This window comes from Syngnathus scovelli, chromosome 22, assembly GCF_024217435.2.
Source record: "Syngnathus scovelli strain Florida chromosome 22, RoL_Ssco_1.2, whole genome shotgun sequence".
In the NCBI taxonomy this organism is placed as follows: Eukaryota; Metazoa; Chordata; class Actinopteri; order Syngnathiformes; family Syngnathidae; genus Syngnathus; species Syngnathus scovelli.
This window is the reverse complement of record NC_090868.1, coordinates 801,783-824,858: the sequence shown is the minus strand read 5'-3', so window position 1 is coordinate 824,858 and position 23,076 is coordinate 801,783. Positions and strand designations below refer to the sequence as shown.

Sequence of the window (23,076 nt, the reverse complement as noted above, 5' to 3'; positions counted from 1 at the left end):
CAACCTCGAGATGTCACACTGAGACGAGCATGAGGCAGGAAATGAAAGCGATGGCCATCTTCAGCCGCGGAGATATAATTCCAGATTTGCATTCATTTCCTAGCGCTGCCCGCCCCCACCCCCCCTCTCCCACCCTCCATCCTTGTCTCAAGGGTACCTGGCCACAGGGGGGACGGGTTTTAACAGATGCCTGCCAAGATACAACATAAATATTTAGACAGTGCACTAGGAATACTCCTGCCTTCCCATCAACAACCTCCAGTGTGTTGTTGTCCATGCCCAAGGGCTTTGTATTGCCTTCAGAATGGTGGGCCGTATATTTGCCGGGGAGGAGGCCGCCACCCCCGGGGAGCAAGGCTATTTCTTCTTTCTTTTTTGGCTTCTCTCCACTCAAAGGTACACTGTCTGGATAATGTCTCATTGAGTGTGCAGTGAGCTATAAGACAACACCAAGGTCAGAGAATTCCGTCTTCAGCCGTGCTTCTGTGGAGAGTCGGTCCGAGGAAATAAAACCTAATGAGAGGAGCTCACTCCTGGCTGACAGGTGGGCTCTAAATCTAAAAAATGTTGGCAAAAGGTTCCCGGGCCCAACTGAATTCTCCATATTTGGTCAGGCTGGTAGTTCACTTCCTGGGTTTTATGGCCAAACGAAAAAATATGAGACGAGGAGAAGCTTGTTCCCTTCGTGGTTGACCTGTGGGCTGGCTCCAAATTGAAAATATGCACCATAAAGTTTCCTTGTGCACAACATACCGAAATCTCCACATTTGGTCACTCTGGTCGTTGCATTGCTGGGTTTTATGTCGGCGGAAAAAATACGTAACGTGAAGCTTCTTCCTAGATGTCAGATGCTCCTTGACTACACAGGGGCTCCAAGTCTTGAAAATGTACAAAAAAGGCCACTTCAATAGTCCCAATTCTGTTCTTCAAAAGGTTTGTCCGTGTCAATTGTTGTATTCACTATCAAAATCCGATTCCGGTAGGATGGCATTTAACGCGGTCAAACAAGCTGTGATCATACGATCAAAATAAACGACTCAGATGTTCCCGTGGGAATCGGCAGGGGGGCCCGGCCCGTGTGTCAAAAGAGCACACACCGCAAACTGGTTGGGGAATTCAGTGAACATCCTGCAATGTTCCAAGAATCACAGTCATAAAAAATGTTCCCTCTATCAATGCTTTTGATATTGTGGCTGCTTTTCACCATCTGTGAAAAAGACCCCTCCGGAAAAATATCAAATCGTTTGAAACCAAAGGGACAAAAAGCTGCTGCTGCTGCTGATGATGATGATGATGATGATGAAGACAGGGCCATCTTGCATGTGTAATTTGAAAATGTAATCTCGCAGTAATAATTTACTGAGGAATCCTCTGCTGATTTGCCTTTAATTAGCACATTTCCATACATCGAAAGATAATAGCTTCTCCAGAGAAGAGGCGTTAGGGCTTATGTTGCCTCACCTGCAGCAATTTGCTTCCACTTCACATCAGCGGGGAGCTTTAGTGTCTTATTAAAGTTGATCAGATATCAGCGAGACACGGCAGCTGTTAATAGCAATCCTCTGGCTACAAATGAACTTTTTCCAAGTCGTGGCTCGAGAGACGTCGCCTCTTTCGGTTGTTGGTCCAAGCCACTTCTTGTTCCACCGTGAGCCCCTGCTGGGGTATTGGCCGTTGACAAGAGTCTTCCAGATTCTTCTGTCCACCCCCTTTGTTTCAGACTGGCTTCAGGTGATTCAAAGCTTGTTAGTGTCTATTCAAGGTGAGGCCATTCCAGAGGGACGCACCAACAGAAAAGGCTTGACGGCGCTAGCGCTAAAATATACTTTTTAATTCGCCAGCATGAGGAATGAAACGTAATCCACTTCGACAGTGACATCATTAGACATGCTGTGTTGTTAAACACATAATGGCCAAAATCCTGTGGATGCATTTACTACTATTGTGCAAATGCAGAATTCCTAAACCGTCACTACCTAATCCCACAAAAGATGCCTTCGATGACTGCTGACAGGCATCCTTTGTTTCCGCTCCAGCGAACTCAGAGGAAATGGATCCTCCGCTACGCTGGGAACGCCGTCATAATGCATCCGCATAATGCGTCTTCCTATCTTTGTTGCCCGTTACAATCATTTCCTAAGAAAGCCGTTAGCGCGCGCCCTTGCTAGATTAGATTGTACGTCGCCTTTGGGATTCACCTGTTTCTTCGGCTCCCGTGCATTCCGATGAGCAGGCTCATTACGTGGAGAGCCGGCCGAGAAGAGGCTCTGCGCTATTGTGTTGCTTTTGGGGTTTCAGCTGAAGCCGTTTTCAAGTGTTTGCTACATTGTTGTTTTGTTTTTGATCTGCAGCACACTAACAATAAGGTCACCATCTGTGGTGTGGTTATTATAACTCCAATTTGGGGCATTGATGGCACTAGCAAATAAAACCAAACACACCAAAAAAGCAAAGGTCCATACTTCAGCGGCGTGGCTGCACAAAAGGCACTTGTTGACTTTTAACTGTTTGTTTAACAAGCCCTGGAAGTGTCTCCTCTTGACCGACTGGTGTCACTTTCAATATTCCTAATGGCAAGGCCTGGTTCCCCCGCAGCATGTGCCTTCCACGCCTTGCGATGTATTGCTTCGGCTGGCTGACTCGCACTCGCCCTCGATGGAAAGCTGGCACTCATTAAGATAGCGGCCGATAGCAGCGACAGAGAAAAGGCAGGCGCGGCGGCGGTGGTGGTGTGGGGGGTGATTTGTTCCACTTCATTGTTTCAGCGTTTGGCCAGCCATCCCCCACACGTCCTCTTGTGATTCACAGCAAAGCGATAAAGAAGCAAAGCAAACGCTGCCCTTGGACAGTTTGTGCTATTTACAGTCCTCCGTCTTGACTGCGGTGGGCCCACAGATGGGAACAAGCGAGGCAAAACACACCTTCTTCATCGCATAACAGGCAGCAGATGGTGACAAAGTGTCAGACGTGAGTGCGACGTGGCGCCGTCGATCCGTGTGGCCATCAGAGTCCGCATCAATGCACCCCGCACCGGCGCTGGAAATAAAGCTGACGGAATGTTAATCCTTGACCGACGGTCCGTCAAGTCGAGCCGCATCGTGACAGCACCCACTTAGGCGACGTTCTCGAAACCCGCCTCTCATTTATCCCCGTGCCGAGAGATTAGCGGAGGGATGATGCTACACCTGTCAGGATTTGATCCCCCACTTAAGTCCTGCTTCCGGGAGATATGTTTGACACCTTTGGCAAAAACCCATTTGGCAAACTTCGGCTCTTGAAATTAGATATTCGCTGATCTGTAATGCAACAATCGCCGACCTTAAAGAACCTTGCCTCCGATAGAAAACACACGCAAGCCTACTGGTGCCAAACGTGATTAATCACACTTGCTAGGGTTGAATACTGTTCTGCAGTCAGTATAGAAATAGCTGCACAGGAGAAGTCCATTTTTTTAGCACAGAGGTTTAATCCACAGACAAGTGGAGACCGTACGGTGCAAAAAGGTGCATTCTTTTCTCCTGGAACCGAGTTTTGAAAAGGGTAAAGGTCCATTTGTGTACCCTTGATTGTAATACTCCCAGGTTATGATTCTCAGAGATGTTGCTGCTTTGATGTTGGGTAAATCGGGAATGTACTTCTGTCACCAGAGCACAAATCCTGCAGTTAGATTCGGAGGTATTGTCTGTCCTCTTTCCGGGGTTTCTCCCAAGCTTCAAAAGTCAAGTGTCAAGTATTTGCTGGAGCATTAGGTTCCAAAAACAGGGAACAGGAAATGAGAAATCAGCTGCAGCAACATTCGCTGTTTGGTTGACCAATCGCTCAAGCATCAGTGTGGATTTTCGTTGTATACATTGGCTCAGCGTTGACGTCTAGTCCATGGGCTGCCGGTGGTCCTTGAGAAATCAATCCCAAGTCGCGGATGTCATCCGGCCAATGCTTTTCCCTATTTTCAACGTGGCTCTAAATATACGCTGCAAGTCTACGTTTCATTTTCAAGATTTTCCTTTATGAATCATTGGCTTTTCGGCTCTGGAATTTCAGTTGAATATATCGTATAGCAGACAAAAACAGTGATATTTGAGAAGTGAAATGAAGTTTATATGATTTGCAGAAAGTGTGCAAACAAAAGCAGGCATGTGAATAAATTTGGGCACCCCAACAGAAAAATGACATCAATATTTAGTCGATCCTCCTTTTGCAGAAATAACAGCCAGGAAATGATTGCACACGTTCTGTAAATCATATAAACATTTCACTTCTCAAATATCACTGTGATTGTCTGCTATATGATATACTTAACTGAAATTGCTGAACAACCAATGATTTATAACGGAAAATCATGAAAATGATCAGGGGTGCCCAAACCTTTGCGTACGACTGTAGACTGCAAGTCTACGTTGACCCATCGATGTTGATTGGTTCTAACTGGTTTCTTCTTTCTTGATTTGTAAAAAGAGAAATCTTGAGAGCATCCCAGACCCATGCCGTACTCTCCATGTCCCAGCTGTGCAGCTGGAATCACAGCTTTGGCATTCCAGTCATGCACGTCCGCAAATGGCAAATAAACGCCGGCCTGGTCCTTGATGGAGAGCGCCGGCCAATGATGGAAATGCAAACGCTAGGGATGAGGGGAGTGGGGCGCAGGTGCCCCGGGGATTTATCTGGGATCCGCAGATGTAAAGTGTGAACTCAGAGGATGAGAGAAGCATCCGTATGGGTCGTTTTAAATGCACAGCTGCCGAGCTCACAAATCGCACGGCGAGCTTGACGCAGGCATCAAGCGCGGCGCCACCTGTTGCGTGTCGCCAGCAAAATGCGCTGGCCCGCTACCGCGGCTTCAAATTAAAAAGGCAAGGACGGCGTTGTCATCTCACTGCTTTCGCTCTCTGCTCACCTGTGTAAAGCACCGAAGGCAGGGGGTAAAGGTGGCTGCGAAAGGGCGAGCTTGGCCTTTTTGTGCTCCCCAAAGGCCATAAGCAATTTTCGGCTCTAGCGAGCAAACTGCAAATCAGAACAGGGAACAATACGGAAAGCTCATTTATTCGCACGGCGGCGTCCAGAAGGCTAATACCTGAGACAAAAGAAGCCATGCGCGTGAGGTATGTCGGCCTGAAAGGAGTCTGGCACAGGCATTATGTTCATCAGTCAAAGGGTGCGATCATTGGCGTCAGCGTTCTGATGAGGTTGGGCCGAACGCGCGGTAGGGGAGGCGAATGATTGATAGCTACGCTAAGATAAGTCATCGCAGATCTCCCCAGGCGACCGTTCACTCAGCATGCTGGAGTTGACGGCCAGGAAGAAAAAAAAACTTTCCATTTGGGCACCTCGGGGACATGCAGAGCGGTTGCAGCCCGTCAAAGAAAGAGGAGGGAGTGACAACGGCGACGCCAGATGGATTTGTCTGGACTCCTGTGCGAGTGTCCGAGCTCTCAGGTGCGTCAGGGCTTAGGTGGAGGACAAAGAGCAACCCCCGTCGGGACCGTGTTGCGACCATCTGCACTGCCGCTCTAATCCACTGGGCGAGGAACAAGTGCGTCCCGTTTGTATGGCCGCGCTTAGCCGGCGTAAATCAGCGGCGTTAAACATTTTATGGGGATTAGGCCAGCTTAGCTCCATGCCCCAATGCCACCACTGGGGATTTCTGGCACTGCAGATAAGTGAATGTTCGCAACTGTCAACACAAACGCATCACAAACATCACTCATTTTAGTCATTACGGCCAGTGAATTTTTGGAAACTTTTATTCAGCCGCTGAATCTAGTTTCACATGGCATGAAAAAATGTGGTACCTGAAAAGACACAGGAGGTCTGGCATTTCGGGTAAAAAGTCTAATTGAGGTTCATGACAACCATTTCATTTTGATCATTTTTTAATCAGTTCCAATTTTATGATCCATTTATTTTCTACCATTTCAATGTCATATTTTCTTGAGATCTGCAGGTGCCTTGACAGCACAATTTAAAAACACAAGCTAACAATGGAAAGCGTTGCCTCGACAATTGTTACCTCAGAAGTTATCAAGCAGACGTTCAGGCAGGGTGTCAGCTTAGTAGAATGTTAATGCGCTAAAGTGACAGCACTTTTCATTTCAAACGGTGTAAAGATCTTTTTCATCGCAAATTCTCTTTTGTGCTCCTCCGCAGGTTCCGTGCGAGTGGGAGGTGTCGATGAGCAGGAGCCGATGCCATGGATGCACTGAATTTCAGCTATTGGAACGCCTCAGAAGGCAACGACACTGATGCGGCAGAGGAGCGCGAGGGCGCCTACAAGACTGTGGAGGTGGTCTTCATTGTGCTGGTGGCCGGTTCCCTCAGCCTGGTCACGGTGATTGGCAACATCCTGGTCATGCTCTCCATAAAGGTCAACAGGAACCTGCAGACCGTCAACAACTACTTCCTCTTCAGCTTGGCGTGCGCCGACCTCATTATTGGACTCTGCTCCATGAACTTGTACACTGTCTACATCGTCATCGGGTACTGGCCTCTGGGTCCGGTGGTTTGCGACTTGTGGCTGGCGCTGGACTACGTGGTCAGCAATGCGTCCGTTATGAACTTGCTCATCATAAGCTTTGACAGGTACTTCTGCGTCACTAAGCCACTCAGCTACCCTGTAAAAAGGACCACCAAGATGGCGGGCATGATGATCGCTGCTGCCTGGGTCCTGTCCTTTATCCTGTGGGCGCCAGCTATCCTCTTTTGGCAGTTCATCGTGGGCGGGCGGACAGTGCCAGAGAAGGAATGCTACATTCAGTTCTTCTCAAACGCAGCCGTCACTTTTGGCACCGCCATCGCCGCCTTTTACTTGCCCGTAATCATCATGATTCAGCTCTACTGGCAGATCTCCAGGGCGAGCAAGAGCCGCGTCAAGAAGGATAATCGCAAGCCATCGGGAGGAACCGCTGAGCCTTTGTCGCCCGCCAAGCGCAGGAACAAACCCAACAACAACAATATACCGGCCGAGAACACGGCAGCCTCCCAGAGCCAGAACACGGAGGATGGTGGCAACCAGCACGACGGCAGGATGCAGAACGGCAAAGCGCCTTCCTCCACCGCTGAGGCGGAAACCGAGGGTGACGACACCACAAGGGAGATCTGCGCGGCCGGCGAGGAAAAGGAGAGCTCCAATGACTCCACTTCGGGCAGCGCGGTCGCATCCAATGTGAAGGATGACGATGCGCCGCCTTCGGCCGCCAATTCTGCCCCTGACCCCGGCCGTCCGCTACCCCGCCAGCGTGCCAAGGCGGGTGTCTCCAAGTTGACCTGCATCAAGATCAAGGCCAAATCCCCAAAGGGCGACTGCTACACGCCATCCAATGCCACGGTGGAGATTGTGCCGGCCTCGGAGCGGCAGAACCACGTGGCCCGCAAGATTGTGAAGATGACCAAGCAGCCGCCGGCCAAAAAGAAGAAGGCGGCCCCGTCGCGGGAAAAGAAGGTGACGCGCACCATCATGGCCATCCTAGTAGCCTTTGTGGCCACGTGGACACCTTACAACGTGATGGTGCTGATCAACACTTTTTGCTCCAGTTGCATCCCCAACACGGTGTGGACGCTAGGCTACTGGCTGTGCTACATCAACAGCACCATCAACCCAGCCTGTTACGCCCTGTGCAACGCCACCTTCAAAAAGACATTCAAGCACCTGCTGCTCTGTCAGTACAAGAACATTCGTTCTGCTAGGTAGACATTTCAGAGAGTTGCGTAGTGCAGATATTTTGTGTGAATGACCGGCCATTCTACCATTTCCCTCAAAAGGATATTTCTCCACGACGTCACAAGTACTTACAGATGGCAAAAGCCCACGTGAACTCGGATGTCACCAGTATTTCACAAAACCTTCTACATCATTTGACCGAGGCAGAGCAGTTCAGAAAAAAAAAAAACATAGCTCAAATGTCATTCAAAATAGATTTAATAAAAATACAGACACTTAACATGATGACTGAGGAAATGGCTGACTCATTCAGGAAATCACAATAAATTTCAAAACATTGGTCAGGGTAGATGCAGGGTAAAGGCTGGCAGACCACAATCAGCTGTAAATGAGCATTGAGTGGTGACTAATATTTGAGTTTGGATTTTTAGGCTATGGTTGGTGGACACATTCTTATGACATTATTGAACTAAGAAGGTTTCAAGCTCTTGAATTTGAGGTTTCTGACTTTCACATAAATAGGACACAAATTGTTTATCAGGAGCGAAGTGGACAGCAAGCTGGACAACATTGACTTTTGTTAAATTACTCAAAGACGACGCAACAAAACATTTTATGAGAAATTGTTTCAAACCCGCTTACTTCAACCTTCTCGTACAAAAGTTAGTTTATTTGCAAAGAAATTTAAAGAATGCTCTTGGGGTCTAACTGACAGTGCAAGGCCACACACAAATGTTTGTCATCATTTCAAATTTAGGTTAGTGCTCGTCACTTGCGTTCTGCCATCCGAAAGCACTCCAGCGCCTATTGTTTACAAACATTCTGAAATGTCCTACAAGCAATCGTAGCATCGCTAGGAAACAGGCTACATTTTAATGCTCCACAACGGGACAACAGGGCTGCCTGAATTTACAAACCTCACGCGTTTTAGGTTCAGCGACAACACTTGTAGATAACTGTACAAAGATCTCTTCATCAAAACCAAAAACTGGACTTTTTTGGGCTTGTTTAGTTAGCATTCTGGAGCCATAAAACCAGAATCCTGCTAAATTCTACTCGTAATGATTTGCTGCGCATCGCTTGAATTTTTTTCTTTACAGTCCTTCAAAAACAACAACAGATCAATTTAAGCTGTTTTGAACAGAATCATTTTTGCTGACGCCAACTAATAACATATTTATTCGTGCTGTCACATTAGGAATCTTAGCAGCGTGTAACAGGTAGCTAAAGCTCAGAGCATATTAGTGTGAGGATCAATGTACGTGTATGTGAGACTATTGCAAGTTTGTGAGTGTGCGTGTGCACGTGTGTGTGTGTGTGTGTATGTATGCTGATGTGTGGTTGTGGGCTCCAAGTGTGGAGTTAACTTTGGATCACACCTTCAACGGCTTGTGATTTTAAAAGGGCTACTTTTGCGTCTTTCATGTCATCATTCACATGAGCATCATGTTAGCATTTTGTGTACATACCTTCACAAAAAAACACTGATCAAGAGTGCGGCCACAGGTAAGAAATTAGCACATTAGCAGACACATTAGCAATTTACTGTTCAAAATGGGCCCATTACACGCTCAGCTAGAGCGTGTGCATGCTCGCTCGCGGAAGGAAGGGCAGCATTTTGTCTATTTATCTGCTTCAATGCTTTCTTGGACATACATGAAAAATACAGTAATACAGTACAGGGGGTCCTCGGTTTACGACGTTGATCCGTTCATACGCGCGGCGACGTAAACCGAATTTCGGTGTAAGTGTAGGTCGAAACAGTCATAAGATGAAACAGTACAGTAATAATAAAAGATAAAACAATTCCTTACCTTTATTCTTGTGGTTGTGGTACAGCAATCAAAAAGAGAAAACAATTCCTTACCTTTATTCCTGTGGTTGGCTTGCACACTGCCGTTTCATCCACCGAAATGTCTGTTGGCGACGCCACGACAATTTGGCGTTCCTCTGTGAACATAACGAACAGAAAACGTGGCTAAGCTAACATGTATTTTCTGTTTATTTTCGGGAACGTGGTAAATTACACAAACGTAGTGACAAAAGTAACATTAACATACTTACCAGGACAGAAATGTCGTCTTTTTTTCCTTTGGTGTACAAACCAAGTACGGTTTTGCCGCCATGTTCATCGTCCCTCGATGTGGATGGAAATTGGAAAGTACGTTTCCGGTTGTGTGCTGCTCTCTAGTGGCGTGGAAGACCTCCTTTGAAAGTCAATTAACTGAACAGCCATAAATCAAATAAAAATGAAAAAATATCTATACGTATTGACGATGAAATCGAGGAATAAATGATTTGGTTTTAGATCAATTAAAAAATAATAAAAATAATAATATAAAAACATGAATTGGGTTATTTGACATAGGCTGAAGGAACGTCGACCATGTTTGCTTTGCCATTGTTCCAATGTGTACATCCAAGTGTGCCATTGGAAATTGCAGAATTTTAATTCACATCACCACATCGATACCGTCGTGCCGTCAGAGCTAATCGGGCTCCTCTTCACACGGCTTTCGTCAAAGGGCTAGAATATTCCCATGTGGGAAGAAAAGTCGGGATGACGCAAAGACATTTTACAGACTGGACAGAAAATGGAAAATATCGTCAGATTGTACGGAGCAATTTCAAAGTGCCTTAGAGGGAATGATCAAATTGCTCTTTGTGTGCTTGAATACGAACGAGTGTGTTGGCTCTGAGCTACAGCTACTTTCATTTAACAGCTGCCACATTTGTGTCCATATTTGCAATGTGTGTGTGCGTGCGTGATCTAGATTCCAAATAGGCTTCCAAAGACCCCTGCGTACACGCAACATTTCACACACATTCAGTTTACAAAACGTGCCGTTGCAAACTGTACAGAAACTTTGTGCGTTCAAATTATTATTATTTCTAGTAATATAATAATAATGTGCATTTCTGTGGGCATGATTTGCAATGTTGTGCAGGAGAATGCCAAAAGTGGACACAAAAAAGAAAAACATTTGGCCCCACTGCCAGCTGCATTTTTTGGTTTGTAGATGTTTTTGTGTGTATTACTTGTGGGAAAAATAGTTGATGTAAATACAAATATATATATAAATATATATGACATATATATGTAAGAATTGGAAATGTACATACGTGTGTTTCATAGCTTCCCGAATGCCTCGTCTATTAACCCCCCCCCCCCCTCTCTCTCTCTCCTGTACAGGAACAATGATATTGATGATTTTTCATGCATCTTAGTGGTTAAAAATTGTGCCATATTCTTTCAGGATGAAAATAAAAACAATAAAAAAAGTCATCTTTTATTCCTTTATTTTGCATTCTGGGAAAACGAAGGAAGCGGGGTTTGGGCTGGGAAGGATGTTAACACAAATGAGGATTAACAGGATTAAATGGGGGGGGGGGGGTCGGGTAAATTGAGGTATCGACAAATAAAAAGCAGCAAAAAGAAGGATAAAATATTCCAGTGGATCGGTGCTGATTAGGTGATTAAATTCTGCTAGTCTTTGTTTCTAGATAACACTAATTATAAACACTACGGGTCTTGTTTTCACGGGCGTTCTCCCGCTACGGGACGTCGTCGACATCATCGCCCTCATCTTCATCTTCAGCCACTGCGTCTTCCTCATCTTCCTCAGTCCATTTGGCCGCGCTCTCGCTTCTTGCCTTCTTTCTTCTGCTTCTTGGCATCTGGAGGACCGAGAGAAGGAAAACAAGAACTTTGAGACCAAAATGGCTGACTGTCACTTTTTTTGGTGCGTCTATTCATAATAGGCCGAGTTTCAGGCTTAAGCGGCGAACGCAATTTTGGGCTTTTTCCAAACTTTGACATCAATTTTAACCTGAGAGTTTTCTGTTTTCATAGCAAGTCATCAAAGTTTGCCGCCACGCCGCGCCACGCCACGCTCCGCACCGCTCGCACGCCATGACGGATCCTGAAATCTCTCGCCGTGTCGCGTCACTCATCTGTCTTGTACACGTGCTTCCAATTTAGCGGCAATCAGAGAACATCTCAGTTCATTTTTCGAAAATATCTGCTTCAAAGCGGGACTCCAAACATTCAAAGGCTTGTTTGAGTGACAGCTACATGTGCGTCATTTCTAATGAAGGCGGGCAGAAATTGGCTGTCACACACACACACACACACACACACACACACACACACACATGAGCACACAAGGCAGCAGGAGTGCGGCAAGCGCAGCAATCTCAGGCTGAGATGTGATTTTCCGTGTCTGCCGGTCGGGAGATAAGCCCCCCCCGCTCGCCCCCTCCCTCGAGGAGCAGAGGGGTTACCACAGGAGACGGGATGGGGATGAGTTGGGGTGCGAAAGGGATGGATGAGATACAGTTGGCCCCCGGCAGACGGATCAGTGGGCTTAGGCGGTGAGGAGGGGGGGGGGGACAAACAAAAACAGAAATGTTTAACCTCCAGCGGGATGCTGTGTTTGCAATTCCAGGAGAGGCGCAAGGAAGGGACTCTGCATAGGATTACCTGAGACACCCGAAGCATCGCCAGATTGCAGATCAAACTCAATTTCAGTAGATACCGACAATTCAGGCGCAAAGCTCAGCAGCGACCCTGTTTGTTTGCCCGGCGGCCATTTTGAGGGTCATTTCCATGGACCCTTGCATCTTGGATTTGAACATTCAGCCCCCCCACAGCCAATTTTAGCTCACAAATTGCATCTTGGGGGACAGGTTTGACCCATGAAAAGTCTCAAGAAGCCACGTGTATAAAGATGGCGGAAGTCGGCCATTTTCCAATTTTTGGTGTCGCTAAAAAAAGCAAATATGCAAATCTGAGTAAACGAACGCAATGTTTTGGATCCTCCAACAGGCAGCGGGGGAAAAAAATGGCTCAGGCACTTTGGTCCCCTCGGGAATTTGCTTCCTCCGAGTGCGGGGGAAAATGCAGATTGAAAGGTACGCCTGTGGAATAACAAAAAAAAAAAAAAAAGAGCCGGGCTCTAATAAACAACGCTTTCAGTGTTTGTAATAAGCCGAGCCGGGAGATGGATGGACGGCCATTACGGCCAATGTTGTTTGGCACGCAAAAAAGTGAAATAGCAAACAGAGCATTTGCGTTGCGACGCGACGCGACGCCTCTGTACTTTGCCCCATAACAAGCAACTCGTATCTCTGCGTGCATGAAAATTCTCGCACAAACATAACGAGTGAATCCAAGTGTCTGAAAGAATACTTGTGTGCCTCAAGTGTGTTTCTGTGTCCTTGCAGCTTGTTATGTTGCCCCAATCACATTTGAGCTAATCGAATTCCTCCGGCTTAGCTGAGCGGTCATTAAAGGGAATTGAATTGGATGCGGGAGCTGTGCCGCTGCCGCGCGAGGCCGCCGCCGCCTGCTGCTGCTGTTACGGCAAACGATATGCACTGCGACAAGAGCACGCCGGTGCCTTTAATTCACCAAATCGACATGACAATAAAGTTAATGACCGCAAACTGGAGGAAGGTATTTTTAATTCCTTGTCTGAAATAAACATGGAAGGATTTACCGATTCAATTGAGTCACAAATGGAAATATCAAATCCTAATTAAGCGAGCGGAATGAAGCGGCTACGAGGATTATTTCGCATTGTGAGAGTGCAGAGAGCTTCCCCCTCCACCTCGGGGACAACACCTTCCGACCTCGGATGTCCCCGCACCTGCCCGCCATGCTAATGCGAGCGACCGCCCGGCCCGACGTCGAGGTTACGCAAACCCGCCGTGCATCTGTGGAGCGCGATAAGGCGCCCGGCGGCGTTTTGGCAGCGGTCGCCGCGCCGCGTTTGCGGGTCAATCGCGTCCCGGTTTGCAGAACTAACAAAAGGCCGTTGACTCACTCCTGGCCGGCTTGTCAAATATTCCGCGCGTTGTTTGACATTCTTCCGTTGGGCGGGAGGTGGGAGTTAGAAGCTAGCAGCGTGTGATTACGTTTGAATAGCGAGTTAACCTCCTCACCTCGCCTCGCCTCAGACGGCGCTGACGCTAAGTAGGAGGCTCGAACGAGGCGGGCCCACGTCGTTAATGGTGGCGGGGGATGAAGGCGCAATCACGAGTTCTCATCTTGGAAGATAACACGCAATTAAAGAGCATTTATTGGAGCCGGGCCGGGGAGAAAAATCTGATCAGCAGAAGAAGAAAAGTCCTGCAATGCTTCTGGAGTGATTGCTATTGTGCTTGCTGTCATGAACGGAGGGAATCCTTTTGTACTGGAACACAACTTGAGTGAATCGTATTGTGTAGTAATCATAGGGAAGCGTCGTATACGTCTGTAACTTGACATGGCATTGTGGATCAGATTAGATCAGAATCGGGAAAAAAATCGTATTGAGAATCGTAATTGGACTCAAATAGATTTCAGACAAAGTGAAATGTATTATATCATATCAGGCTGGAGTATTGTAATCAAATTGAATTGTGTCACATGAATAATCGAGTGAATCGCATTGCAAGTATAGCCAATTGGAATCGAGTCGTAATGAGCCAATCGTACAGTATCGACAAATGGTATTCTTCAGAATCGTAATGAGGGCACAAATGGAGTTTACAATGAAAGTGGATCGTATCGCAATCCGAGTCAATCGTAGTTGATGCCGTCTCATCAGCATGCAGGACGCGGGGCGAGTGTTTGGCTGGCGTTGGTGAGCTTGGCTTCTTTTAGCAGACAGCGCCAGAGACAGCCTTACTGTGTGGATGTGAGGCGCGGACGTGTCCATCCATAATTCATACGCCGACTTCCAAGCGGGGCTTACGTAGGAGAAAACCACCCGCTCGGCTCTCCCCTCCTTCACCAACCCCCCCTCACTTCACTGAGACCAACACTGACACCTTTATTTATTTAAGAGTACAGTCTTAGGGAGTCTATTTGAAAAACAACCTAATTGCCGTAATAACAACGGCACACCGAGAGACTCGCCGACTGCCGAATCTCATGAGCAGAAAGTGAAACGGCGAGAAGGGGAGACGGCGAGGGAGTCGGGGAAGGGGGGGGGGCTTGTCAGCACACTCCCAAAACACTGGAGGAACACTGTCATGGTGCGGAACATTGTGCAAGTGTCGTGCTTGAAACGAGCACAGGTGTGGGGAAGGGCGAGTCGTGAATATCCAAAGTTGACTTTTGCACGCTGCAAACAAACCTGCACCTTGCGTGACTTTTTCCGCCGCACCCGAGGGAATAGGAACTTTTGCTCACCTTGCAACTTGGCCTTGGGAACTTTCCCGCAGGGCTTGGTGGCCGTGACGGTGGGGGCGCAGGTGGCGTCCATCAGCGCCCTCTTCAGCACGCCCGTCCTGTTCTTCTTGCCCGTGCTCAGGTCGCACTCCCCCCACGCCTGGAAGTCGTACTTGCACTCCCCTGCCATAAAAAAAAACAAAAATCAATATCTCAATCGCTCATTGTGCTCGCCAGATGCCGCTTTTCTTCACGCTCGTAGCTTATAGTCGTCAGCTAACTGGAACAGATGGCGACAGACGGACAGACGGACGTACGTGACGCCACCCGCTAACAGATGAGCCCAATCAGAAGCGTCCCGGCTGCTGTCAGGTCCCGGAAATAACGTCCAGAAACAATCTTCTCCGCTTAAATAACTCGCGCATATGTGCTCGGCGGTGATAGAAGACGCCTTCGATTCAATTTGAAACGGCTGCCGTGCATCCTATTTTGCACGTGCTCATATCTCTCCAGTCGGGATTTTGTAAACCGGAGGGAGGAGGAGGAAGGAAGGGGCCGCACTTCATGAAAGACCCTCTTGTCAGTGCTGGCGAATTCCCAGGGTGCTCATCAAGGGGGGAGGCGGCTTTGTTGTAAGGAGCCCATGGGGACGTCCTGGCCACTTGAAACAGCATCCTGGGAATCTGGCAGGAAGCCCCTGGCTGGCCGGACGGACGCAAGATTAACTACAATGAAAAGAAAACGGCACCACGCTGACACCTTTTCCCAATCACGGATGGGAGGGAGAAAAAACAAAACATTGGCGTCGAAGTGAACTTGAAGTGGCGGGAATTGGATTGCATCATCATCGGATCGCTCGAATTGCATCGGCGGGAATCGGAATCGGAGGGAAAGTCAGGTGTGATATCGTATCGTTAGCACACACGTCTCGTCCCAAAAAGTGTCCTGTCAGGTGCTTCGGGACCAAGAGAGACTTCCAAATTGCTCGGGGGACAGAAGAGACATACATTGGCTTCTGAGACTTCTGAGAACAAGCCTTTTCAAACGGGAGCGCCTCAGACTGCAAACGTCGGCCCGAGTAGACCGGCCCTTGACAGCGGCAGCGGTGGGACGGAAAACTGAACAAGATGTTTTTTTTTCTTGGTGATTTGAGAGAATTTATGGACACTTGAGCTGACCTCCGAACTTCTTCTTCCAATTGCAGGGGATCTTGCAGCGCTGTGTCTTAATGGTCTGCTTGCAGTCGGTACCGGTGCGCGTCCCCTCGCGGGTGCCCAGGCCGCAGTCGCCCTCGTTGGCCACGCAGACGCTCCACTGCCACTCGCCGCAGTCCGACTTGCGCTCCTTCTTGCCTGCGGCGGCGAGGGGGCGCCAAAAACACCTTCAAACACCGCTTGGTCAAAGCGTATTAGATGGTGAGGTATTTTGGCACCTTGTTTATCGGATTTGCCTCCTTCGGCCGCCACGGCGGTGAGCACCAGCAGGGCCATGACGGCGGCTCGCACGCTCCACTGCTTCTGCCCGTGCATCCTGCCAATGTCACATAAAAAAAAAATGTTACAGAGTGCTCGCCAGGGGCGACGTGCCACTTCGGGGTCAACGTTGGAGAGCGGCGCTGCAATCCAATGCTTACGTGGGCTTGTGTCAGCCAAACCTGACATGAGCGATAAATTACTTGTCAAGTCCACGATGGAGGGGCAAGAATTACATTTAGAGAGCAACAATGGAAAGAAAATTCATATTTTTATAATACAAAGGTGTCTAGACGGCGGGCGTTTTCGTTGGAACCAATTTCCGCACCGTGAAAAGAAAAATCTGATTTCCTCGGCGGGGAGAACAACAAATGGCGCTGAACTTGCATTTAACTTTTAACGGACTTTGAATGTGAAATTGCTGTCATTGAGCAGGCGGGCCATTGATTTGACGCTGGTTGCAAAACACATGAAACTCATCCCAGTGGCTGCCATGACTTTGAATCAGGGCAAAGCAATAAAAGGATCCACAAAAAAAAAATCCTCATCTTGCCACTAAAAAGAGATTTTTAGGGTATTGAAGATAAGACGGCGTCTGGGGCTTTAGATGGCGGGACTGGGATGACTTCCATTAAGGGTTTGTCGTGCCTTTGTCCTCTGGCAACTCGCAGGACTTTTTGGGGGGGGCATTGAGTGTTTGGACCAAAAGAACTATTGACGAGATTTCATGTAATTTAAACGCGCCGACGAATAACTTTAGCCGAGGAGTCGGAACTTTGGAGGACCATTGTCGCTGTGCGGACTATCTTCGAAATTAAATTCTTTTGACGATTGAATATCTGCGGGAAAAGCTGTGCTGGGTTGGGAGGCTCCACAAAAACTTTTGTATTGAACCATATTGATTGTGACAGAGACATATGAAATAGTTTGCGGTCTCTTTGTGGTCCTCGCCAATTAACCAATCAGAGCGCGTCGTCAGCCAACTTTAGTGGACGTGCGATCGATGGCATCGAGTCCACTCTTGGGAGACGCGCGGTGGATCAGTGGGTCCGCTGAGACTCGCAGCTATCAATCCGCCCATTTGCCTTATTGATCCGGGCTTTCCCACACAATGGGGGCCGGATTGATGGGGGGGGGGAGTCGTTTTTTTTTCCTCTGTGTTTATTTGAAATAAAACGGCATCATTCAGTGTTACAGGTCCTCCACTTGTTTGGCTTGTTTCTACTTGGTCCTAATCCAAACCCATCATGTATCCCAGATAAACCCCCAACGGCGGAGGAGCACAGCGGAATGCAAAGCGACTCCCGCCCGTCTCCGCGTTTGATCCCGGGCAATAAAGTGGCTGGCGTCCTTGGACAAAGTCGCTCAAACCGAGAGAGAACATCTCATCCCATTGCATATTGCACAGGACTTATTTGGAAGCCTTTTTTTATTTTACATTCTTTTGTGATCTGTGAGCGGGCGTCGCTTCAGAGATTCCGGTTTGATAGGGAAATAAAACGGGAGGTGAATCTGTCAGCGACGATAGAATACAAATTGCACTCGGGAATGTATTCTTCATCCTCTGCAAAGACTGAATCATTTTAACGAGTGAAAAAAAAAGAAAGCTTGCCTCTAAGTCCATTTGCATGACCTCAACATATCCTTCCATGATACCAATTACGACATGGCTGTGATGTGGCGCCATCTTGTGGCATTCCGGAAAGAACAGAAAAACAAATCATGCCTCTGACTGAGGCCCCGCAGTCAAACATCACTTTGGCTTCATTAGATTGAATTCTTTCCACTTTCCAAGGTGATGAGCACGCTGCCTTGTCTGTATTTTACTGGCGTGCCTCAGAGGACGACTACAGCCGCACGCCCACGCCGACAATATTCCCCCCGTGGACGCCAAACCTGACAGGCTGAATGCGCAACCCACGCCACCGTCTCGCGCGTCATACAAAAGATGACAAAAATAAATGCGGCGGCGGCAGCAGCAGCGCCGGTAGTGGATGCGGCACGCCACTCAATTGGCGCTCATTAATTTGAAAACACCAAAGGCTTGCAAACGTCGTTTCCAGGACGTTTCTCACCGCTTCAGAGCACTCGTCAAGGTCAATTGGAATGTAAATAACGGCAAGAGGAGGCAGGCGGCTCGCCACAGATCGAGCCCTCGCTGTACGACTGTAATGGAGGAGGGAGTAGTACTTTTAATTATTTTATTCATTCATTATAAATGATTAAATCATTCTTACAACATAACATGTAGAAATAAATAAGTAGTAGCTTTAATCATGTCATTAATTAATAATAAATAATTAAAAAGAAATAAATGAGTACTTTAAATAATTGAATTCAATTGATGAAATTGAGTACAAATAACTCACTATTGTCAAATAATAAAAACTATGACTGTTAATAGTGTTGATGGTACCCTAGTGAGGATTTTTGTGCCTTTTTTTAGTGTTGTTTTGTTTTGCTGGCCCCCCCGGTGGTGTCGCTGTCAGCGGAGGACCCTCATGATCCATCGTAATGGCGTTGGCCTTTCATACCACTATTGAGCGCCTCTTTTTTTTTTTCTCCTTCTTTTGGTCTCAAACAAAAGCAGCTGATGGCCTCGCCATTTACCTGCCAGGGGCCACACGGACACACTCGCTGTGCGTGTGTGCGCGGCTCTTTTTTTTTTGTTGGCCGCCCATTGATTCAGCCGCACTTATTCTCTTTTGGAGCCGAGCGAGTGATGTACGCGCCCCCTCGCTGACCCCCGCGCTCACAAATGGATTTTTCTTTTTTTTCCGTCTCAGCCGTCACATATTGCGAAGATGACCTTATCATCGCCACACCGGCCTCCGGTGGCTGGAGAGAGTTATTGCCCGAGTTGCTGGACGCAAAGGAGTTCACGGCCAATCCACGGAATGATCCTCAAACTTTGACGTCGCTCAAATCGAAATGTCCAACTTCCGCACATGTGACTTTTTCCTGTTAAAATCGACACATCCGCCCAATTGCGTGTCAACAGGTTCAACTGATTCAAATCAAAATGACCGCCGATATAAATCTTTTGTCCCTCGACTTTCCTCAATTGAGATGCAAGAGGCTCTCTTGGAGCTTTGCCCGTGTTGTTCTTTCTGCGTATGAGCACATAATTACACGTCCGCTTTAATACCCGACAAAAATGTGACGAAGAACAACACGCTCGGAGGAAAATCCCGGCCCGCCGGCCGGCCGGTGTCAGCAACGCGACCTTCCATGTATCAAAGCCTGCTCGCAGACGCGCAACAGAGTCAATCCACTCCGCTCTGGGAACGAACGGCGTGACAGTCTTATTTCCCGACACCGGCGGCGGTTATTTACTTGGAATGAGCGGGCGGGGCGGGGAGTGGGGCGGGGGGCGGACATCCCTGATCCGTCAAGGATGGCGCGCCAGAGCAAAAAGCACATCCTTCAACTGTGAGCGCTTTGACATTTCAAACAAGGAAATAGAGTGCGAAAACGGCAAAGCAGACACCACCATCACCACCACCAAAGTCACATTTTGTTCCAGTACTTTATAGAAGAGACAGATGTCCAATGAGACTACAAAAGCCACTTAAGGAAGGATCACAAGTGCAAAAACCTCGAAGAGAAAAGCTAACTTGGTTGTTTATTTGCAAAGAGCAGCCGGCTCGCAGCAAGCGCAGCGGCCGGAATACTAATGCTCGGGACCAATGTTCCCGTCCGTCCACTTCTTTCAGAATTTGTAAAGGCCGCAGACATATTCACAACATCTCATATTTCAACAGCCACTGCCTGGTCAGTCTGGCCAACTTGTATGCTCGGAATAAAGTGATAAGTGGACGTCATTGCTACTGGCATCTTCTTCACCATGGTGGAATTGGAATCTTGCCCCCCCCCCCCCCCCCCTCCTCCCATCTCATTCCCCTGCTTTCAATTGGGCGCTCTTCCTCAGAGGGCCCCTGCTCCCCATGGAGGTTCATTCTGCTCATGTGAATGGTGGTGAAGGTGGAGGGGGTCAGTGAATGCACCACTCACTGTGAGCATCCTCATGACCCCCCCCCCCCCCCTCCTGCTCCCCACGCTTAAGAGACCCTTTCACATCACCCCCGCCTTCACACGGACACCCCCGGAGCGGCTCCTCGGTGGAGAAGCGCTCCTCAAGAAGAAGAAGACCAAGCCCCTTTGTGTTCTATAGGCGGAGTCACGTGGTCATTCCCAAAGGTCTCCTTAAAGGTCCGAGACTTGTTTGTCCCCCTTCCCCCCTTCCGTTGCGCATTGTTTGGAACTTCCTCGCAAAACTTCTCCGGCTCATCCCCCTTTTTCATTCCGACCACATCCGAGTGTTGACACCTCATTTTGAAGGGGGTGGAAAGGGGAGGGGTGGAGAAGGGGAGGGGGGGGGCTTTTGTCTGTAGCAGGAATGCATATAAGTGTTTGGCGAGGAACGCCATGGCAACGGCAGCTGGACGGCGGCAATACAATACACCCGCTAAGGGTTTGTCATTCCGCTCAGGCCTGACCCAAATGGTGGCATCCTGGGAAAAAAGTGGGCCGCGTCAAACAACGCACACGCACGCAATGATGCGTATCACAAAATAAAGCCGCACTTTGAAAACATTTGCAGATTCGCAAATTAGCTTGAGTTAGCACACCAAAACATTTCTGGTGGCTTTCACGCAAAACAATGACAAAAAATCCGTCTTGAGCCAGAACTTTTCTGCTTTTCCACTATCCTGCCTCAACGCTATCTTTGAAGACACCAGGTCATCTTCAGACCACTAATATTTGCCCCCCCCTCCCCAAAAAGTTTTGCCGGGACACGCTTCATCAAAAACTTTTCCTCTCAAACTTCAACAATCGGCCCTGACTTGGCATCCCGCCTTTCCGAAACGACGACGCACTTACTTGAACCCGAGGTCTGCTTGTTGTGTATCGGCACGGTCAGGAGAAAAGTGTTTGGTCCTCTAAGCTCTTTTCATCGGAATCCACTGTCCTGCTTTGCCCTGCCTGCTTTGCCACTACGCCTTCCTTCTCTTTGTGGGTTGAGCGTAGCGTGTGTGTGTGTGTGTGTGTGTGTATGTTAGGGGTGGGTCAGTGATGGTTGGAAGGGGGGGGGGGGGGCGAGGTTTACTGACTGGTATTCAGGAACTCATTACCCCCAAGGTCACTCCAGGGACGCCCGGGGCGCCTGGAAGAAGACGGGAGATAGAGGGCGAGACCCCGGCGTGTCTTGGGAGGGGTTGGACCGGGAAAGCCGAAAGGACGGAAAGCGCAGCAAGAGGAAGAAGCACAAGTTTGCCAGAAGCAAAACAGGAAGTTACATAAATAAAATATGGCATCGATCGGCGGAAAAGTGAACGGGAACATGACAATCGATGCAAAATTGACTGGGCTCGAGATCGCGCCGTGGTGCACTCCCATTGACGTAATCGTGCTAGCCGATATTGCTCGGAATGAAAAGTGTTGTTGACCATGCCTAAATAGCTTTTTAACGATGGACTTCCGTAATTAAAATGAGGCCGGGGTTTAAGATACAAGCACGGATCTCAAAATGAACATCGCGAATAATAAAGCCACTATCAGATTGTGGCCGTCGTCCTGTTTGGCGGGGTTGATGGCAATCGCAATTAGTACGAGTCAGCCGCCCCGCCGATCTGGAGCATTCCATCCGTCTCATATTCAACTCATTAATAATCCATCTCGTGTGCGTTTGCGACCTCGGAATGGCGCAACGAGGACTCTTCCAGCACGGGATACGCTTCACCGGCAGCCTGATATCATTTCCCTCCATTTGATTAAAGGAGATGAAATGATGGGGAAAAGATTGCCACCATCCGCCACCGTCCACTTTTTTCATGATTAAATCCAAAAGTACTTGCCAACGAACTTTGTTGTTGTTGGAGAGGTTGAAGATTTTGGGATGACGCGCTCGCGACCTCACTCGGCTAACAAACATCATGAAGATAGTTTATCATCCACCAAGCTCTCTACTGCCTATTAATATTTCAACTCCGGCGGCAAACGTGCCCGCGATCGATCCATTAGCCAATAATCACGTGGGCGAGAATACCGAGCTCAATAATGAAGCCGCGGAGGAAGTGGCGCTAGGATCCCTCCTCGCTGCGTCCGACACTTGATTTGAGAGTGAAGGAGCCAAAACACTCGGGCGTGAGCCGCCGAGCGTGACAGACAGAAGAAAGGAGGGAAAAAAAAAACAGCACTCGCCCCAATTTGTCTCCTGGGCGACAATGCGGCCCACCGCTCGACGTTTACACCCCCCCGCCCCCCAAAAACTCATTAATCTCTAATAATGACTTCTTTCTGTCTTGCCACCGTAGCCTGCGAGTCTTATCAGTAATGGCTTTTCAATCTATGGCAAAGAAAATGCCTCCAAGAAAAGAAAGAAGAGAGGATTGGACATCTGTTACTTTTCCGTTTGTGCACCTCAACTTTAACCGAGGTGCAGAGAAAAGCAAATTAGTTGGTTGAAATAATGGCGACACAACAACAGAAACAAGCCACACCAAAGCGGACGTCTTAGGTTGTGCAATATTTGCACGTGGTGGAGATGTGACCGTGTTGTGGGTGGCTGCCCAGCCCCCCTCCCCCCCCCCCCCCTCCCAGATGAGCATGAATGTGTTCTGAAATGGCCTCCTCTGTCCGTCAGACGAGCGGTCGTGCTCTTTGCTCGCCATTCCCAGCGGGCGGCCATGCAAATAAAAGCCCACCTGACAACACAGCTGGGACCATCTGGGATCGAGATGTACTTGGAGCAACAAAAACAACACCGGGGGGTGGGGGGTGGGGGGGAA

General features: G+C 48.4%; 2 protein-coding genes and 1 long non-coding RNA gene across 8 annotated transcripts in view; 1 reads left to right on the top strand and 2 right to left on the bottom strand.

Moving 5' to 3' along the window:
- The window catches only part of LOC125992169 (uncharacterized), a 35,826-nt gene extending 25,457 nt beyond the window's left edge, over positions 1-10,369 (bottom strand). The window contains exons 1-2 of the long non-coding RNA XR_007489547.2: positions 9,719-10,369; positions 9,522-9,604 (exon numbers count right to left, since the gene is read on the bottom strand). This is a non-coding gene — a long non-coding RNA (uncharacterized lncRNA). The remainder of the gene's footprint in view (positions 1-9,521; positions 9,605-9,718) is intronic.
- chrm2a (cholinergic receptor, muscarinic 2a) overlaps positions 1-10,940 on the top strand; it is a 31,034-nt gene extending 20,094 nt beyond the window's left edge. For 4 of the 5 annotated variants that reach the window (XM_049760804.2, XM_049760803.2, XM_049760801.2 and 1 more), the window contains one exon: positions 6,145-10,940. In XM_049760804.2, coding sequence (XP_049616761.1) covers positions 6,188-7,684 — 1,497 coding nt within the window. In that variant the 5' untranslated portion in view covers positions 6,145-6,187 and the 3' untranslated portion in view covers positions 7,685-10,940. Of the gene's footprint in view, positions 1-4,324; positions 5,434-6,144 lie in introns of those variants that run through there. The other variant, XM_049760805.2, reaches the window with a different exon arrangement.
- On the bottom strand, positions 10,938-21,335 carry ptn (pleiotrophin). Of its 2 annotated transcripts, none has more exons than XM_049760834.1 (5): positions 21,170-21,335; positions 16,246-16,343; positions 15,992-16,165; positions 14,835-14,996; positions 10,938-11,332 (listed from the first exon to the last, which is right to left on the bottom strand). In XM_049760834.1, exons 2-5 carry the CDS (start codon positions 16,340-16,342, stop codon positions 11,277-11,279), a joined length of 489 nt encoding a protein of 162 aa, XP_049616791.1. In that variant the 5' UTR covers position 16,343; positions 21,170-21,335; the 3' UTR covers positions 10,938-11,276. The 2 variants fall into 2 exon arrangements, with proteins under 2 accessions (XP_049616791.1, XP_049616790.1); XM_049760833.1 differs by having other exon boundaries at positions 15,992-16,169; positions 16,247-16,343.
- Between the last annotated feature and the right edge of the window lie 1,741 nt (positions 21,336-23,076).